The 17921-nt window shown below is 43.8% G+C and overlaps 1 protein-coding gene across 1 annotated transcript in view; it reads left to right on the top strand.

The window, feature by feature from the left end:
* RPIA (ribose 5-phosphate isomerase A) overlaps positions 1-17921 on the top strand; it is a 48718-nt gene that overhangs the window by 4892 nt on the left and 25905 nt on the right. Inside the window, exons 2-3 of the mRNA XM_056116765.1 lie at positions 5748-5808; positions 7212-7267. Of these exons, the coding sequence (XP_055972740.1) occupies positions 5748-5808; positions 7212-7267 (117 nt within the window). The remainder of the gene's footprint in view (positions 1-5747; positions 5809-7211; positions 7268-17921) is intronic.

Below are 17921 nucleotides of genomic sequence, written 5' to 3' on the forward strand. Positions count from 1 at the left end.
CATTCTTGACATCTCAACTGTTTTTAAATGGGTTTATTTATTTATTTATTTATTTTTATTTTTTGGTATGCTGTGCTATTGACTCTTACCCTTTTTTTTTTTTTTTAAACCTTGCTTTTAAATTTGTGCAGGTAGCTAAATGACTCTTGGTTGTATTGCCTTTTTTGAGGGCATGGCCGCAGGTACAGGCCTAGCAGAGCTCTTGGTGTATTTGGACTACATCCAGGAACTATTAAATGTGTTTTTCATCTAGTCAGGCACACAGAACTTGGGGGGGAGAAGTCTTTCTGTGGGGTGGAGAGTCCCCCATTGGGAGTGGGGATATTAACTTTTTATTTCATCTTTTTTCTTGTAACTTCCACATGTTGGTTATTCTTTCCAATATTTATGTTTTTTTTTTTTTTTGGGCGGGATGCAGGGGGCACATTCCTGGCATTGCTCACAGCACTAGGTGGGGTGACATCTGCGTGTAAGGCACGTGTCTTATGTGTACTTCTTCCTGGCCCCTCTTTGCAATATTTTTAAGTTTGAGAAGGACTGTATTAGTTGCCTGAGGGACCTATAGGTCTCTTTCTTACCCCTACCAAAAATATTTCAGTATGGACTTTGTTAATTGTTAATTGCCAATCAGTTAATTATTAATCAGTTGCTGGAAGTCTTTAAGAAGTTTGCAATGAAATGCTTGCAAATTGAACTCTCTTAAGTTGCCTCTTTAAAATGAGATTGTGTGGCAGAGTGGGGAATTGATTAAAAAAATTTTTTTTTTGCCTCTTTGGGTCACACTCTTTGGCAATGCTCAGGGGTTACTCCTGGCTCTGCAGGAGTAACTGAGAAATTACTCCTGACAGTGTTCGGGGGACAATATGGAATGCCTGCTGGGGATTGAACCCAGACTGGCTGTGTGCAGGGCAAATTCCCTCCCCACTGGACTATTGCTCTGCCCTGATTTTTTTCTTTTAAAAAAGAGGTAAATTACACTTTTTTACTTATAGATAGAAAATATGCATATGAAATGTGTATCATGTTTAACTCCTCACATTAGTGGGGGAAGTGGAAATGATGTTATAACCTGTTATAGGAAAAACCAAAAAATCGTAAATATATAGGTAACAAATAAGGTAACAATTGCATCTCAACAAACTTTTTTTTGGCCTTTTGGGTCACACCTGGCAATGCACAGGGGCGATTTCTGACTCTGCACTCAGGAATTACTCCTGACGGTAGCTCAGGGGACCATATGGGATGCTGGGAATCGAACCTGGGCCGGCCACGTGCAAGGCAAACGCCATACCCACTGTGCTATCACTCCAGCACATCAACAAATTTATTAACTTGCCTTTCTGTGGACAAGAATTACTTTCATTGTTTTAAATTTTTATTATTTCTTTATTCTCTTTTTTTGTTGTGATGACCGGTACGGTCACACATACTAGGATGTGGTGCTTGCACACATTCTTGCTAAGTGGTGTTAGGGTGGGGGCTTTCCAAATTTGGTGTGAGCATTGGGGATATTTGGTTGCAATACTTGCTGGGGGTTCTGTGCTTGGTTGTGGTGCTCACATACTCTAGCTTGGTTGCTGTGTGCAAGAGATCACACATTCTTTTTTTTTTTTTTTTCTTTTTGGGTCACACCTGGTGATGCACAAGGGTTATGCCTGGCTCATGCATTCAGGAATTAACTCCTGGTGGTGTTCAGGGGACCATATGGGATGCTGGGAATTGAACCCTGGTCGGCCACGTGCAAGGCAAATGCCCTACTCGCTGTGCTATCACTCCAGCCCTGATCACACACTCTTGTTGCAACAGCAGAGCTGTTAGGATGGGACTGAGCTGGGAATTGAACTTTTGACTTCAGCTTTGGAGGACTGGTGCTTTTTTACCCCTGCAGCCCCTGAGCCCCTGTTAATAGATTTTTCCAAATGAAAGGCTCCAGCAGCCTCGTCTGGGTGAAGGCACACAGTGCTTTAGGTTCAGATAAGAGTGGCAGTCTACAGCAGTCCATTGAAAGGACTTCCAGTTTCGAGCTTGCTCATTTCTGAATCTTAGGTTTTTCCTTACATTGCTGAAATTAATCTCTAAAGTGGAGTCTCACAGTTCATATGAGTGATGGTGAGATTTGACTTGCATTAACATTTATAAATCTCTTTGGTAGGTCTTTAATAGTAGCCAGTGCTTTGTTTTATGGCACTTTTGCCTGAGATAGGCAGGTGATTGCTCCTAGGAAGTTGCCTAGGAATTAATTAAAAATTATGTAATTGCTAATATGAAGTGGCTCCACTATTAATTTCTGGCCGTTCATATCCTGATCTTGCTTGGCTATTTGTGGTCAAACTGACCAGCTCTTGTTACTGAACTCACTGGATTCCTCACTTGTTGAGTGCCAGGTCAGAGAGAAGTATATTACACCAAGTAATGAAGGTATCATGTAAAATTACCTTTTTGTTTTTTTTTTCTTTTTTTTTTGTTTTGGGCCTCACCTAGTGGTGCTCAGGGTTTACACTTGGCTCTGCACTTAGGTTTCACTCCTGGCAGTACTCTGGGGACCATGTGGGGTGCTGGGGATTTAACCTGGGTCAGCTACAGGTGAGGCAAGTCCCTTACCTACTGTGCTACCTCTCCTGCCCTTTTGGGTTTGGGGGCCACTACTAGAGATGTTCAGGGTTTATGCCTAGTTCTGGTGGTGTTCAGGGTTTACTTCTGCTCAGGGATTATTCCTGATGGTGTTTTCAGGACCATCTGTGTACAGGGGATTGAACCTAGGTCAGCTGCATGCAAGGTACTTTCTCTGAGGCGAGCATTTTAGATCGCTATCTCTCTGAGCTTGATGAGGAAGAGTTGGTGGGTTTCAGGGGTTTCATGTGCTTGGGATGTAAGGATAGTTTGCTGTTGCTGGTTGTGTTGTCTGTGGGGTGAGTGGGAACCCTGTTGCTGGAGGGTGCAGCCTCAGTAGAGAGGGCTCCCCTCTGCTTGGCCCACCAAGCCTTTGGTTGGTGAAGAGCCTGGCAAGCTTAGTGTTTATAGAAGTCTGCATGAGCACAGCTGGGCAGCCAAGTCCTGAACTCCCCCAGGTTCCTAGGCTCATTGTTTTCATAGAAAATAATTTCAGATGACAAGAGAAGCAGAAGAGTTTAGTATAGGAAATTGGAGGAGTGAGTAGTCTGTGCAGTAAAAGAAAGGAATCACACACTTCTGCTTGGGATGCGAGCAGTCTCAGAATTGAGTGTGCCTTAAAGTAAAGGGGGAGTTTCTCGCCCAGGGTAGAGGGGGAGGGGTGCCAACCCTAAATGCAGTGGACTCACTCTGCTTGCTTTCACAGTTGATACTTTTTTCTGCCTTTTCCAAGCTGCCCTCAGCCCATTATGAGGGCTCTGCCAAGAATAAAGGGTTTTATGAGTTTAGGTAGTCTCCTTTCAGTTTATCAGAGATCTTTGTTCCTGCTGAAGCATCTCTCCTGAATGGGTCCAACATAGTCCTATTGGGCTGGAGTTTGGACTGGTGTCATTACAGAGCCTTAACAGACCTTTGTTCTTGGTCAGTCATCTCCTGAAGGGACTGGCCTTCTATGAGTTTGGACCAGTCTCCTGGGGGCAGAAACTCCCTTTTCAGATCACATCTTGGGTTTATGACATTTTTGAAAGTGACTTTTTGAAATTTATTGCCAGCGGACCCCATTCTCTGGCCACCTACTCCATTTGTATTTCTTCTGTGCCTGGTGCTGGTCAGACCATGCTGCTCCATGCTCAGAAAATGGAGGCTCAGTTAAGTTCCTCCTGCCCAAGGATGGAGTATTCAGTGCTTGCAAAATCAGTTCCTTTGGATTCTATGTGCTGCATCTGGGTCTTGCATCATCAAGAGTAACACCATGCCTTGCTGGTTCTGGAAAATGGTTTCTTTTTGGAAGCTCTAAGATCATAACTGGGCAGTCAGCCTCAGGGGCAGACATGCAGCTGGAGTCTCTCGGCTTAATAAGGGGTGCCACTGGGTTTACAGTCTGGCCCCTCTATTGCCCAGTCTGCTCCTACATACTGTCACCAGGCTCGCTAGTGGGATGCCTGCTTTTTAGCCTTTGTGCTCAGAAAAGTGCTCAGAAAAGTGACCTACTTTTGTTTTAAAAGGAGCTTTCCTCATGGCAGATGGGTACTCCTTCTCAAGTTTCTAACCAAGCTTTCTCCCTCTTGCCATGCTCTTTGAAGCTTGGTTGGGGGTTCCTTTGCCTTTGCTGAGCAGAGGCTGATGTGACTTTAGGCCATTCTTATGCTGTTTTTAGTTTATTGTTTCTGGGTTTTTTTGTTTGTTTGTTTTGTTTTGGGGTCACACCCTGTGGTGCTCAGGACTAAGTCCTGGCTCTGCACTCAGGAATCACTCCTGGAGGGCTCTAGAGGCCATAATGGGAAGGCCGGGAGCTCTTGATAATCCGCCCTATGCTTCTCTGAGCTTCCCTATCAGTCCACAAACGTGATCCATTTCTGGTTGTTAAGTTTGTGTGTAAAGTTTCTGAAGCCAGAGAATTCTATTCTTGTCCTAAAGGGGCAGCAGGCCCTGTACTTCCAACGGCCTTGCCTTTGCAGTTGCCCCCAGGATTTGGCCTGGAATCTTTTGGAATCTTTTGTTTTTATGAGACCCACTTAAGTTGTTCTTCAGTGTAAATAAGTCTGATGGCATAAGGGAGTATTGAAAATAGCACAACAAGCCCTGAGGTAGGGTTGCTTATGCTGAGCCTTGTCACTAAAGAGAATTCATTGTTTCCTACTCTCCCACAGGTGAAACTGTAAACCAGTCCATCAGGAATCCCCTGATGAGCACTAGTGAGGTGATTTTCCTGTGAATGCGCTACCAGCCCTTGAAGAAAAGTAACCTTGCCATAGCCAACCACTTCTTTGGCCTTCTCTGACTTCCTTGTTCTTGCATCCACCAATAGTTCTGCTCAATTGGATGCTTCAAGGTTCAAATGGATTTTTGTGCAGATAAGCTCATACATTTTTGGCCCGGGGAGATAGCGCAGGGGTCTGGAGCATGTGTAGAACTCTGGTTTAATCCCCACCCCTCATCCTGAAAGGTCACCCTCACCCCCTCACTGCCTAGTAGCCCTGGAGGCCCCTGAGCCTCCAGCTGTGGCCCTGGTGCCCTGCCTCCCCCTCCACCACCCTGCTCCACTCCACCCCACAGCATCACAGGGCTGCAATAACATGGAATCAGGCCTAATTGAACAAGTATCACTGGACCCCCTGAGTACGGCTTGGGAGATCAAATCCCTGCACCCCCCCCCCAAAAAAAAACCCAAACCTAAAAGCACAGTAGAACTTTTAATACTTTTAATTATGCTTCATTTTATCTGTTTAGTTCTGGAGCCACTCCTGGCAGTGCTCAGTGCTTACTCCTGGCTCTGTGCTCAGGGGTCACTCTTGGCAGAGTTCAGGGGACCATTTGTGATGCCGAGGATCAAATGTGGATCAGCTGCATGCAGGGCAAGTGCCCTACCTGTTCTACTATCATTCCAGCAACAGAACAAGGCTGATCTCGGTGTTAGAGAGGGAAGGAGGGGAGCATCTGCTGGTAAATTGTGTAGGGCACTAGGATCAAGCACAGCTTTGCTGATCACATTTCTCTAAACTGGGCATCGAATTCACTTTACATACATGTTAGTGAATTGCTGTTTATAGTAATTTTATTGCCTTAGGAAGAGCGCTGAAAGAGGAGTAAGATACAGCATTAATAAATTTTGGTTTTCCCTCCTCCCTTTTTTGCAGAATAACCAAGTGCTGGGAATTGGAAGTGGTTCTACAATTGTCCATGCTGTGCAGCGAATAGGTATGTTCTTGGTCTGCCTTGTGGGTGTTTTGGTTGGGTTAGAGGGTGGGGATGTAGAGGGACTGGTGAGGAAGTGTGTGTTTGTCCCCTGCCTAACTTGACTCTACTAGCTCAGAGCCAGGAAGATCTCTGCTTGTCTGCGGAGGTCAGTGAAGTGCTCACGCTGCGCCCCGAGAGGGCTTGGTTCTCATCAGCCACTTCTGGGGGCCGCCCTGGAGTGGCTTCCTCCTCTGCTGTCCCATGTGTGTCTGCCTGGACCCTGTGGGTTCTGCAGATAATCTCGGGCAAACAGTCGAGGCTTGCCCTGTCCCTGACCCTGCAGTGGAGAGAGGGACCTGCAGTCTGTGGCTGGTTCCTATAATGCTGACCTCATTCTGATTGTGCTGTCTCTGTGCTCCACAAAGACGCGGGAATTGTCTGCTTTGGTGGCAGCTCAACAGGTTTTACTGCCCTGCTCTTGAGAGGTGGAACAAAGCCCAGGGGAGGGACTTGTAGCATGCTGATCTCTTCCAGGTGCCAAGGGGCAGTGCTCCACGCAGAGTCCAGGGACCTTTTGTCTTTAAGGAGGAGTTGTGGTGCTGGTGTGATGGCTTTTGGAGCCTTCTCATTGGCTCATTGGGGACTTTGTTTGCACACCCTTCTGCCTTAGCACTGAGTATGTGGAGAACCTTGGGGCACAGCAAACTTGCGGATTCATCGTAATGGCCTCTAAACCTCCTGTGACGCATACTCCATGCTTATTAAGTTACATAGGAGGCATATGTGGTACCAGGATAGAACCTGGGTGCATGTTGTATGCAAACGAGACTCAGTTACACAGATTTTTAATATGCATATATATATATATTTCAAATCAGTTTCCCAAAAGATAAGTTACTTTCCTTTGACTGCACTTTGGGACCTATACATGATTTTGCCCCCCATTTTATTCCTTTCTTTTTTACTTTTTAAGTTTTAGCTTCTCCTTGTAAAAGGAAATACAGGGAAGCAATTAAGACACAGAACTAGGTTGGCTGGGATCATGTCAGAGCTCTGCCACTTGTTACCTGTATTACTATCCAGTTACTTTCTCTTAGTTTCTTCATCTGTAAAATGGGTATAATCTAATTTATCTTGTGTTTTTAGGATTAAATGTATATATATGTGCAAACTTTTTTGAATATTGCCGGACGCATACTAATAGCAAATACTGACATTGATTTCTGTACTTATTTTCTTGGGCATTAAAGTTTCCTTGCTTTGTTATGTATAGTCACTAATTTTTCCACCAGGTTGAAGACTCGGAATGAGGAATAGATGTCATTAGGGTGCAGAGCTTTCCTTTTCTTTTGGATTTGAGCAGATGTGCCATATAAGAAAAAGTGGACAGAGAAAAATCACCAGTGTAACTTTTGTCTCCACAGCTGAAAGGGTGAAGCAAGAGAATCTAAACCTCGTCTGTATTCCTACTTCCTTCCAGGTATGTCCTACTTTCCATTCTGTGTTTTGGCAGCTGCTGCTAAATCTTATAGGTCTTTGAGGACATAGAGTTTGGGCTGTGGGTTTTGCTTCAGGGCTGTTCTAGGTGAGTGAGAAGTTTTATTTACCTAAAGTTGCTCCTCAGAATGTGGTTTTAGATGCATTCATTCACTCTCCCTGTGTGAATGTCACATCTGCATCGGAATGACGGAGTATGTTACGTGGCCACATGGTCTCAGGAGTATTTTCTCCCTTTATAGATGAAAAAACTTGGCTAAAGGGTACTAAGAGATGTGTAAGTAATGCAAGCACAGTATTTTTAGCCTAATGAGTCTAATGTGTTTCGTTATCAAATGAAAGCCATTGAACTGGTTAACTGTGGAGAGAGGTGAGGGAAGGACAGCCTGAGTCAGTCCTTTATAAGAAGTTCCTGGTAAAGGGAGGTAAGAGAAGTGCGTGGGTGGAGACAACCCTCCACCCACCCTTTGTTGTGAGAGGAGGGTATGTATAGTCAAAGTGATGGTATTAATGGGCTTATAAGTTGGATTTGTGGGTAGATGGAAGTTCTGTGTCTTTGTTGATTTAGTTTTGGACAATTGGGTCTTAAGAACTCCTACTCTTGGGACCAGAAAGCTAGTAGCGGGTAGGGTGCTTGCCTTACATGCAGCCCACTAACCCAGGTTTGATCCCTGGCACTTCATATGTTCCCCTGAGCCCATCAGGAATTGACCTCTTAAGTCCAGAGTCAGAAGTAAGTGCTGAGCACCACTGGGTGTGGCCCACAAACAGACAACCTCCCCCCCCCCCCCCCCCCCAGAACTCCTAGTCTTAAGAGACTTGGGCCAGAGCAGTAGGACAGTGGGTAGGGTGTTTGCCTTGCTTGCAGCCGACCCAGGTTCCATCCCTGGCATCCCATATGGCCCTCTGAGCACCACCAGGAGTGATTACTGAATATCACTGCATGTGACCCAATCTCCCCTCCAACCCCCCCCCCCAAAAAAAAAACAAATAAAACCAACAAAAAACCTAAAAAAAAAAAACCAACTTAGTGCTGGTTCCTGCAGCTAGCTCTTGTAGAGTTGGGAGAGATTAAGGGTCTGAGACATTTTGCCTTGTTGCTTTCTTTTGTAATGCTGGTTTTCTGTGTACATTATTACAACACTACACCTATCACCCGTGTACCCACCTCCTTCACCCTAGAGTCCCAGTTCTCCTTTTCAAACCACCACCACTCCAAATCAGTTATGTGGGTCTGTTCTCCTGGGTTGCCCTTGGCTCTTTGGTTGTTAGAGCTTTCTGTGTCTGTTCCTTTCTGACTTACTCAGCATGATATTCTCTAGTTTCTTTCTTGCTGTGGCAAATTGTATGATTTTTTTTCCCCCTAGAGCTACATAGTATTCCACTGTGTATACATACCATGACTTCTTGATCCATTTATCCATGGTTGTGCATTTGGGTTGTTTTTAGATCTTGACTATTGTACTAAGCAGCACAATGAACATAGATATGCACATATCCTCTCAAATTAATGTTTTACTTTTTGGGGGGGCTGGAGCGATAGCACAGCAAGTAGGGCGTTCGCCTTACAAGCGGCCAACATGGCCGACCCGAGTTCGATTCCTCCGCCCCTCTCGGAGAGCCCGGCAAGCTACCTAGAGTATTTGATATGCCAGACACAGTAACAACAAAGTCTCCAATGGAGACGTTACTGGGCCCGCTTGAGCAAATCGACGATCAACGGGAGGGCCTTTACCTTTACCTTTTACTTTTTGGGGGGATAGATACCAAAAGTGGTATCTCAGAGTTGTATGGGAGTTCTGTTTCTATTTTTTTTTTTTTTGAGAGAGATCTCTTTATTGCTTTTCACAGCGATTGAAACAGATGACATTCCCACCTGCAGTGGTTGAGGGTTCCTTTCTGAAGAGATGCTTTAAAAATCTGATGGTTGTGATGGACTTTCTTGATATTTTGACAAGCTAATATCTATTTTTTCAAGTGACTTGGTTATCTATTTTTTAAATTTAAGTACTATAATATGATAATTATTTTAAATTAAAATACTAATAAAAATACATACCTGGATCACCATTTTTTGTAGATGAATATGCTTTTTGGGTCGGGTCGTGGGTCACACACTCTGTGGTGCTCAGGACTTAAAGGAGCAAGTTTTATGCTTAGGACTCACTCCTGGTGATGCGTGGGGAGCCATATCAGGTGCTCTGTGGGTGCTGGGAATCCAACTGGGGCCAACAGCTTACAAGGCTTTAATCCCTGTACTATTTTTCTGCTCATTTTTATGGTCATAATGTCATTTTTCATTGTACTTTCTTAAGAAAATTGAATCACTGTGAGATAACAGAGTTATAAGACTGTTTATGGTCTGGTTTCAGTCATCTAATGTTCCAACACCTGTCCTTCCCCGAATGTAATTTTCCACCACCAGTGTCCCCAGTTTCCCTCCCTTCACTTACCCTCCCCTCCCCTCCCCACCCCATCCCCAGGGCATGAGGCCTTTTGATTTTTTTAGAAACACCAATTGATAGGGACAATAAGGGAATCAAGCAGGGCAAGATTAGTAATGTGGCTGTAAAAAAGGGGAATCACAGAATCATAGATGTGTAATGTCACAAGGGTGGCTAGGTGGGGCCTTATTACCTGCCTGATGACCCAGACCCTGCCTGATAATCTAAAGGACAGAATACCAGAAGATCTCTGACCTTCCCCTGTTTTAATGACCCACACTTTCTGGAATAAAGAAATGCGCACCTACCACCCACCTTGTTAAAAAGGTATGAAAGGAGAAAGGACTTTTCCTGAAATCCTTCTTTAAGAGACCCTCCCAAATCTGGGAGCTTCCTTGCCTTCTTTTTCCTTCCTTTCCCTTTCCCTTTTCCATTTCCTTTCCTGTGCCCTTTCCTTTTCCCATTCCCTTTTCTTTTCCCTTTCCCTCAATAAAGTCTTGACTGAACTGGCCACTTGAATCTAGGCCCTTGCTTTCAGTCTTGACTGCTTGAGGTCAGGAACCAGAGCTCCTGTTCCTGCTATAACACTATCATGCCATGGATTCATTGGCAACAGTTCCACAGTGCAAGCTTCTTTCCACTGCTCCTTATGAAGTGCTCCTCTGGCTGGGATTTCTGTTGAACCCAGGTTCTTTTCCTTTTTTTTTTTTTTTTTTTGGTGAGGGTGGGGGAGGAGGGTACGTGTGTGTTTTGGTCCATATCTGCCTATGTTCAGGGATCGGTCCAGTTGCTCCAGCCCCTAATTCTTGATCCTTTGTATGAAACCTGTTTTTCATTTTTCTGAACTCTTTTATATGTTATCTTTTCACTGTTTATTTTGTTCTGCAGCTCCACCATGTTGTATCTGTATGTGGACTTGTTTTCATCTATTTTGCTGGACATGGGGAACACGGTGCTCCCCTTGTTCATCGATTTGCTCGAGCGGGCCCAGTAATGTCTCCATCATGAGACTCGTTGTTACTGTGTTTGGCATATCGAATACATCATGGGTAGCTTGCCAGGCTTTGCTGTGCGGGCGAGATACTCTCGGTAGCTTGCCGGCTCTCCGAGAGGGCTGAGGAATCGAACCCGGCTCGGCTGGGCCAGCTGCACGCAAGCAACCGCCCTACCGCTGTGGACATGGGGAGGCTGAGGAAAAATATACACCAAGAGTGAGAACATAGTAGACTCTAAAGTGAATTGTGCTACTTTGGGAAGCCTTGTATGATTTTAAGGTGCTTGTACCTAAGGCATTGTCAAGGAAAAGAATTTCTTTGTTTTCGGGTTATACCCTTTGGTGCTTCAGGATCATTCCTGGTGGGGCTCCGAGGACCATTTGTGGTGCAGGGGATCAAACCTGGGTCAGCTGCAATGCTTGCCAATTGCCTAATCCATTATACTATCTCTGGGCCAGAAAATATTAAAAAAAAAAAAACAACAACAATTAAAGTACTGTGATTTACAATACTGTTAATGATAGGATTTCTTGAATACAGGCAAAAGAATTTTGAGTCTTAGCTTCTGTATTCAGAGTCTATCAGGCCTTACTTTCTGCTGAATTCTCTTCTGGAAGTGAGAGGAAGTCGCCAGCCTTTGAGTTTGTGCTACTGGATCCTGATTCATCTTGATTTAGACCGATCTAGGCTGGGTCCTGAATTACCGTAAATTGAAGCCTCTAGTAGTCTTGAAGGATCCTTTTGAATCTCAAATCTCTGGCCTAGGACTGGGGTTGAGCAGGGCAGCTCCTTAACAGAGTCTTTTTGTTTGTTTGTTTTTTTAAAATTCTTATCCAGGGAAACCCCCCATTTCTGTTGCCTACTACCTCAGTAACTTTGTTTTTCAATGATATCTGGCAGCGCCGTTCTGGCACCTGCAGTTTGACCTTCTCCTGAGAATAAATAGATGATTTGGGAGCAGTGGAGAGAATATGGAGTTATAGACAGTCAATTATCTCCCCTTTTTAATTCCCACTGCCATGTGCCCTTCTTGAACTTACTGATGCCACAGTGTCATAACCCTTTAGTGGGTCTATGCTGTTTATTTGGTTATTTCTTAGATTTCTTTAGTAGTGACTTAAACATTTCTCTCATTTTTCTTAATCTTGTATTTAACATTCTTGGTCAGTGACCCAGCTTTTAAAAAATTGTTATTTTCTCCTTATTTTTTTGGGGGGGTTAATGCCTTTTAGAGATATTTCTTTATTGTAGTCTTAGAGCAGTTTTGGGAAATTGCTAAGGTAAATACAGATGTTTTAATTGGCATCTTTAATTGGAAGTTTGAATTCATGCTTTGAAGACTGAATTCTCAGCCCCTGATTTGTTTTCTTTTTCTTTCTTTCTTTCTTTCTTTCTTTTTCTTTTTCTTTTCTTTTTTTTCTTGTGGTAGTAATTAATAGCAGTGTACCAGACTTTCTGGAAAAAGGCTGGCTAGTTCCAGTTGATTAGGTAGAAGAGTCATTCACAGTTCACAGGTCTTGTAAAAGTTCACAAGTTTTCGACAATTTTCACACACTTTCCTCTAAGAAAACTTTTTTGTCTCATTCTTAGTGAATTATTCATAACAAGCAATAAAAGATAAATGATTCCGGTTCTGCTTTGAGGGCAGGGTTTGGGGTTCAGGATGGAAATACGGTAGTGGGAAGGTGTCATGGTGATTGGATTGGTGTTCAATATTAAATGTAATCAAATATTGTGATCAACTTTATAAAAATAAAATTAAAAAATTAAAAAAAATCAGTTCATAAGTTCGTGGGTTGGTTTTGGCCTTTCAAACTTAAACTTTATATTGAACCAGGCATAGTCACTGGAAATGGTGGAAAAGAAACCAAACTGTTTCATGCTCTATTTTGTATTTTATTTTATTTACTCATTTTGCATTCCTGGGGATCAAACCCAGGACTTTACACATGCCAAGCACATGCACTACTGCTGAGAACACCCCCTGGTCCATGTTCTAACTTTTAAGTGTGTAAACTTAGAGGGATTTAAAGGGTTATTATAGAGTTTTCCATTTAAAATAGCTTGGAAGGTAGCAATAAAAGGAACATTTAAAAGCTGGATAAGGTCTAAGTCAAAAACTGCCTACTGCTTATGCAAGCCTTCAGTTCGTCTCCTCCATCTGGCAAAACAAAAGAAGATTCAAAGTTTTCAGAATTTTATTGTGAAATTTATGAGAAACAGGACCACTCACCTGCCACGTGCTCCGTCCTTAGTTCCGGGTGGTATTTGAGTGTGCCAGCCATGGGGTGGCAGTGAAAAGTCATTCCTTCCAGAAGCACAGGCTAATCATTAGCTCTCCTGCCCCCTGAACCTCATGGCCTGCAGGAGTGGACGGGGAAGCTTGCTCAGTGCCCGAAGGAGACCCCTTGACTTCTGTGTTTGGAGGCCTGACTTCCAGCAGGAGCTCATCCCATCACCACTGAGGGATGAACCTGTAGTGTGTTTGTATTCACAGTAGGATTGCTGTGTAGAATGCAGTGTGATGGTTCCCAGGGATTGCCCTAATAAGGAACTGTAAACGGAGGATTTTGAAAATCATCAATGTAATATTTTTTAGTTCTAGAGCCAGCTGTTCAGATTGAGATGTGGCATCTTTAGAAAGGCTGTGAAGGAACATTCATTCTATGCTTTTGTCCTAGTTTCTGGTGGTTTGTTGGTGATCTTTGCTATTGCTGTAGCAAAGCAATACTTGTAGGTAAACTGCCTTATCTCTGCCTTCTAGTCTCCCTCTTTGTACCAATTTCCTCTTTAAGGACACTAGTAATTTTGGATCAAGGCCTAACTGAGTGACTACATTTGAGCTTCATATCCATAAAGACCCTGTATCTAGGTAAGGCCATAATCTGGTAATAGGGGTTAGTATTCCAGCTTAATTCATAATCTGTGGTAATAGTATTCCAACTTAATTCATTTAAAATATTCAGATGCACTCTTCATTAATAGGGGAATGTAATTTAACCCATAGCACCCCAGAGGAATGACACTCATGCCATTTGTGATTCTGAATCCTCTGTGTCTACAGGACCACTTGCAGGAACCCCTATAGGTGCTCAGTCAAAGGTGGGAGAGGGTTAGTTTAAAGGCCCGCTGATAGACACCAACTTAAAGGGTTGCACCCCAGCCGAGTCTTGAGGTCATTGTAGAGGGTCCTTCATGTTGTGAACAATTGATATACTGAAGGGAAATCCTGTCTTGTGTTAATGCTTATAATTTGGGAGGATGAGAATCAGAAGTTAGGGTGGGTCAGGGGGAAGTCACAGCAGGCCTCTCTGTCAGGCAGCGGGTAACATTTACCCATCAGGCTCCTTTGTGCCAGTGTCTAGAACAGCTGCAGTGGTAGAGGCAGAGTTTAATGGGACAGAGTGATCAGTGAAATCTGAGTCTCCTTATGCCCAGGAGGTGTGACTCGTGTGAGGGTCATCAAATGAATTATCATCATTGTTCATTGTGGTAGCAGGTTTGTAATAGGCACATGGTAATGTTGGATTAATTAAGGCTTGTGTGTGTGTGTGTGTGTGTGTGTGTACACCCCCCACAACCCCACGTATATAGTAGAGAAGTAGAAATAAGTGCACTGTAGAGAGGGAGAGCCCATTCCTTGCCTCAGGGATTGAGGGCTTCCCGAAAGGATGGACTTTGAGTTGGGCAGGGAAGCTGGAGTTTGGGAGGAGGCAGGGCACTTCAGGTATGGACTGCCAAGATCACTCAAATAACATTATTTAAAATTGTTATTTATTTTCTGGGTGTTTGGGGCTGCTCTGGGCTCTGTGCTCAGGAGTGACCTCTGGCTGTTCTTGGGACCATGTGTGGTGCTGGGGATTTAAACAAGGATTGTGGCTATCTTAGTTCCATGTAAGGGAAGTGTCTTCTCTCCTGTACCATCTCTCCATTCCCTAAAATTGTTATTGCTAATAATGTATTTAGATAGCTAATTGTTATGTCACTGTCATTGTCACTGCGCTCCCGTTGTTCATCGATTTTTCTCGAGCAGGCCCAGTAATGTCTCCATTGTGAGACTTTGTTGTTACTGTGTTTGGCATATCGAATATGCCATGGGTAGATTGCCAGGCTTTGCCATTTGGGCGAGATACTCGAGGTAGCTTGCTGGGCTCTCTGAGAGGGGCAGAGGAAACGAACTCTGGTTGGCCATGTTGGCTGCCCGCAAGGCAAACGCCCTACCTACTGTGCTATAGGTCCAGCCCAATTGTTATGTAAAAAGATGGCTTAATTTAGTTTGTTTTGCGCCTCATCCAGGAGTGCTCACTGGCTATTGCCAGCCAACTACTGCTAGTTGCTGAAGGGAGGGAAGTGGGCTTTGCTCCTGGCAGTGCTTAGAGGCCCGTTGTAACCCTGAAGGTTAGTTCCACAGCCACTAGAGGACCAATCAGATGAGAGACACAGTGATGGGTCCAAGAGAGGGAACTTTGTTGGCAACACACCAGCAGGTTGGAAGAAGGTGGATTCATGTCCTCAAAACAACTGTCTTGTCTGCAGTCTCAAGAAAGGTTTTTTCCACAACACCCAAAAGGAGAGAGGAACAAAAGGGAATGCCCTGCTGCAGAGGCAGGGTGGGCTGGGAGGATGGGGGGTGGGAGGGATACTGGGATCCGTGGTGATGTAAAATGGGCACTGGTGGAGGGATGGGTATTTGATCACTGTATAAATCCAGGCACAAAAATTTTATGTCTACAACTGTACGTCATGGTGTTTCACTAATAAAAATTTTTTTTTAAAAAAGAGGGTTTTACAAACGGAGAGAGAGAACACAGGGGATTGCCCTGCCACAGAGACAGGGGGGATGGGGGGATGGGGGTGGGAGGGATATTATCCATGGTGGTGGAAAATGGGCACTGGTGGAGGGATGGGTATCTGATCATTGTATGATTGAAACCAAAGCACAAAAAATTGTAAATCTACAACTTTAAAAAAAATAAAATAAAATAAAGGGAAAAAAAAAGAGGGTTTATATGGAAAACAGGGAAGAAGGGGTTGAAAAGCAATGAATCCCTTCCTGGGTCTATCTCTGTTACACAACTTGTCTTATTTACAAACCTAGACATAGGACAAAGGACAAAGGGAAAACTTGTCTTTATTTATAGGCTTTTGGGAGAAGAGGAGAGTAGGTCAGGGACTAGTGTCCTTGGTTAGTTTTTGTTCTTAACTTTGGCTTAGTTTAATAGTTTAATCCCCACTGTCATTTCTTCTATTTCTTTTTTTTTTTCTTTTTTTGCTTTTTGGGTCACACCTGGCTCTGCATTCAGGAATTACTCCTGTCGGTGCTCAGGGGACCATATGGGATGCTGGGAATCAAACCCGGGTCAGCTGTGTGCAAGGCAAACGCCCTACCCGCTGTATGATGACTCCAGCCCCAGTTCCTCTATTTCTATGGAAGTTGGGACAGATCAAAACTGCCTGGTGGTCCCCATTGTGAATTGTTCAAAAGAAATTGGGTGCTTACTTCCCTTGCTAAACAGGGTCAGGGTGTGTGTATGGAAAAGAACAAATGGACTGGTGAGAAAAATATTTCTACAAAGGTGAACTTGGTTTTAGCTTCTGGACCTCTCAGGGAAAGTAACTTTTTACCCAAGGCCTATTTGGGGTGACAGTTATTCCGCTTTACAGGAACTTCTTGAGTTCCACAACTCAGAAGTTGTTTCCTCTTTCAGTTCTGAGGATAATCAGTCTAAATCTTGGACAAAAGATTACAATGGAAGGTTGCAGTGTAACAAAAAGGTTACAGTGGAAGTAAACTGAAAATCCATGCAAGAACACCAAGAACTGCAGGTTTATATCTCAGTCAAAACAACTTCAGGTGGCAGGTTTTCCTGGATTTTCAGTTTCTCTGATGTCCTCAGGCTTCCATGAAAATAACACCATCAGTGCAGTGATCTCTGCTGTTTGGTGAGTTCTCTGTCTCCAACTTGCAGTCTTGAAAAGAGAACTGGTCACTACTGGAACCATAGAACAGTGGGTAGGGTGCTTGCCTTGTCTAATCCCTGGGATCCCGCACAGTCCCCTGAGCTCCACAGGATTAATCCCTGAGTGCAGAGTCAGGAGTTAAGTTCTGAGTACCACTGGGTGTGACTCCTCCCCCCCACAGAAAAAGAGACACCTGTTCGAGTTATTAAATCAGTGCAAGTCAACTAAGAAAAAATGGAAATGCTGGCTCAGAAAGTCACCGTCATATAAGAAAAATTCAGGATTCATTTGCGTTTACAAGTAAGCAAAAGATTTCCCCCAAAATGACAGGGCGCGATTAAGAGCGGAATCTGATTTCCACAAAAAAAGGCATCCTACTGAAACCAGTTTTCTCTCAGCTTTATTGCTGACTTTTAAATAATTATGGTAACAGATTGTTTACTTTCAATAATTTGGCCAGTCATTTTGCATTAGTGCAGTAGGAATTATACATATCCCTTTAACCTACAAGCTTAGATTGAGTTTAAATGGCCTTTCTGGGGCTCAGGAGTAAACAATTAGTGCAGGGTGGTTTCTCTTAGGGAGCATTTTGTCATAGGTTATAGGTATGTTTTCCTGCACTTAACCCTGAGAGCCTTTTTATTTTATTTTCTCCTTTGCATGATAGTGCTCTTGACCAACTACAGCTGGATCACTCTGCGGGTCCCCTTGTTTCCTTTTTTTTTTTTTGCTTTTTTTGGGGGGGTGGTTCACACCCAGCGATACAAAGGGGTTCCTCCTGGCTCTGCACTCAGGAATTACTCCTGGCAATGCTCGAGGGACCATATGGGATGCTGGGAGTCGAACCTGGGTTGGCCGTGTGCAAGGCAAATGCCCTACCCGCTGTACTATTGCTCCAGCCCCGCGAGTCCCCTTGTTAAAGCAGAATGGCAACTGTCCAGGGTTTTTTATGTTTCCATATTTCCATCCTGAACCCCAAATAATTTATTTTGTATTGTTTGTTACGAATAACCCACTAAAAATGAGACAAAAAAGGTTTCTTAGAGGAAAGTGTGTGAAGATTGTTGTATTTCACCCAGGAGCCATTAAGCCCTTCTATAAGAGATTAGTAGGGTATTGTTAAAGGTGGGGCCTTGTGTCCTATATCTTAAATATATTTCCCCCTAAGATTGTTTGCCTTGTACTCTAAAACCCAATCAAATGTGGTGTGCTACGCTTGCTATATTGGTGGTGTAAA

Source organism: Sorex fumeus, unplaced genomic scaffold (assembly GCF_029834395.1).
Source record: "Sorex fumeus unplaced genomic scaffold, SorFum_2.1 ptg000003l, whole genome shotgun sequence".
NCBI lineage: Eukaryota > Metazoa > Chordata > Mammalia > Eulipotyphla > Soricidae > Sorex > Sorex fumeus.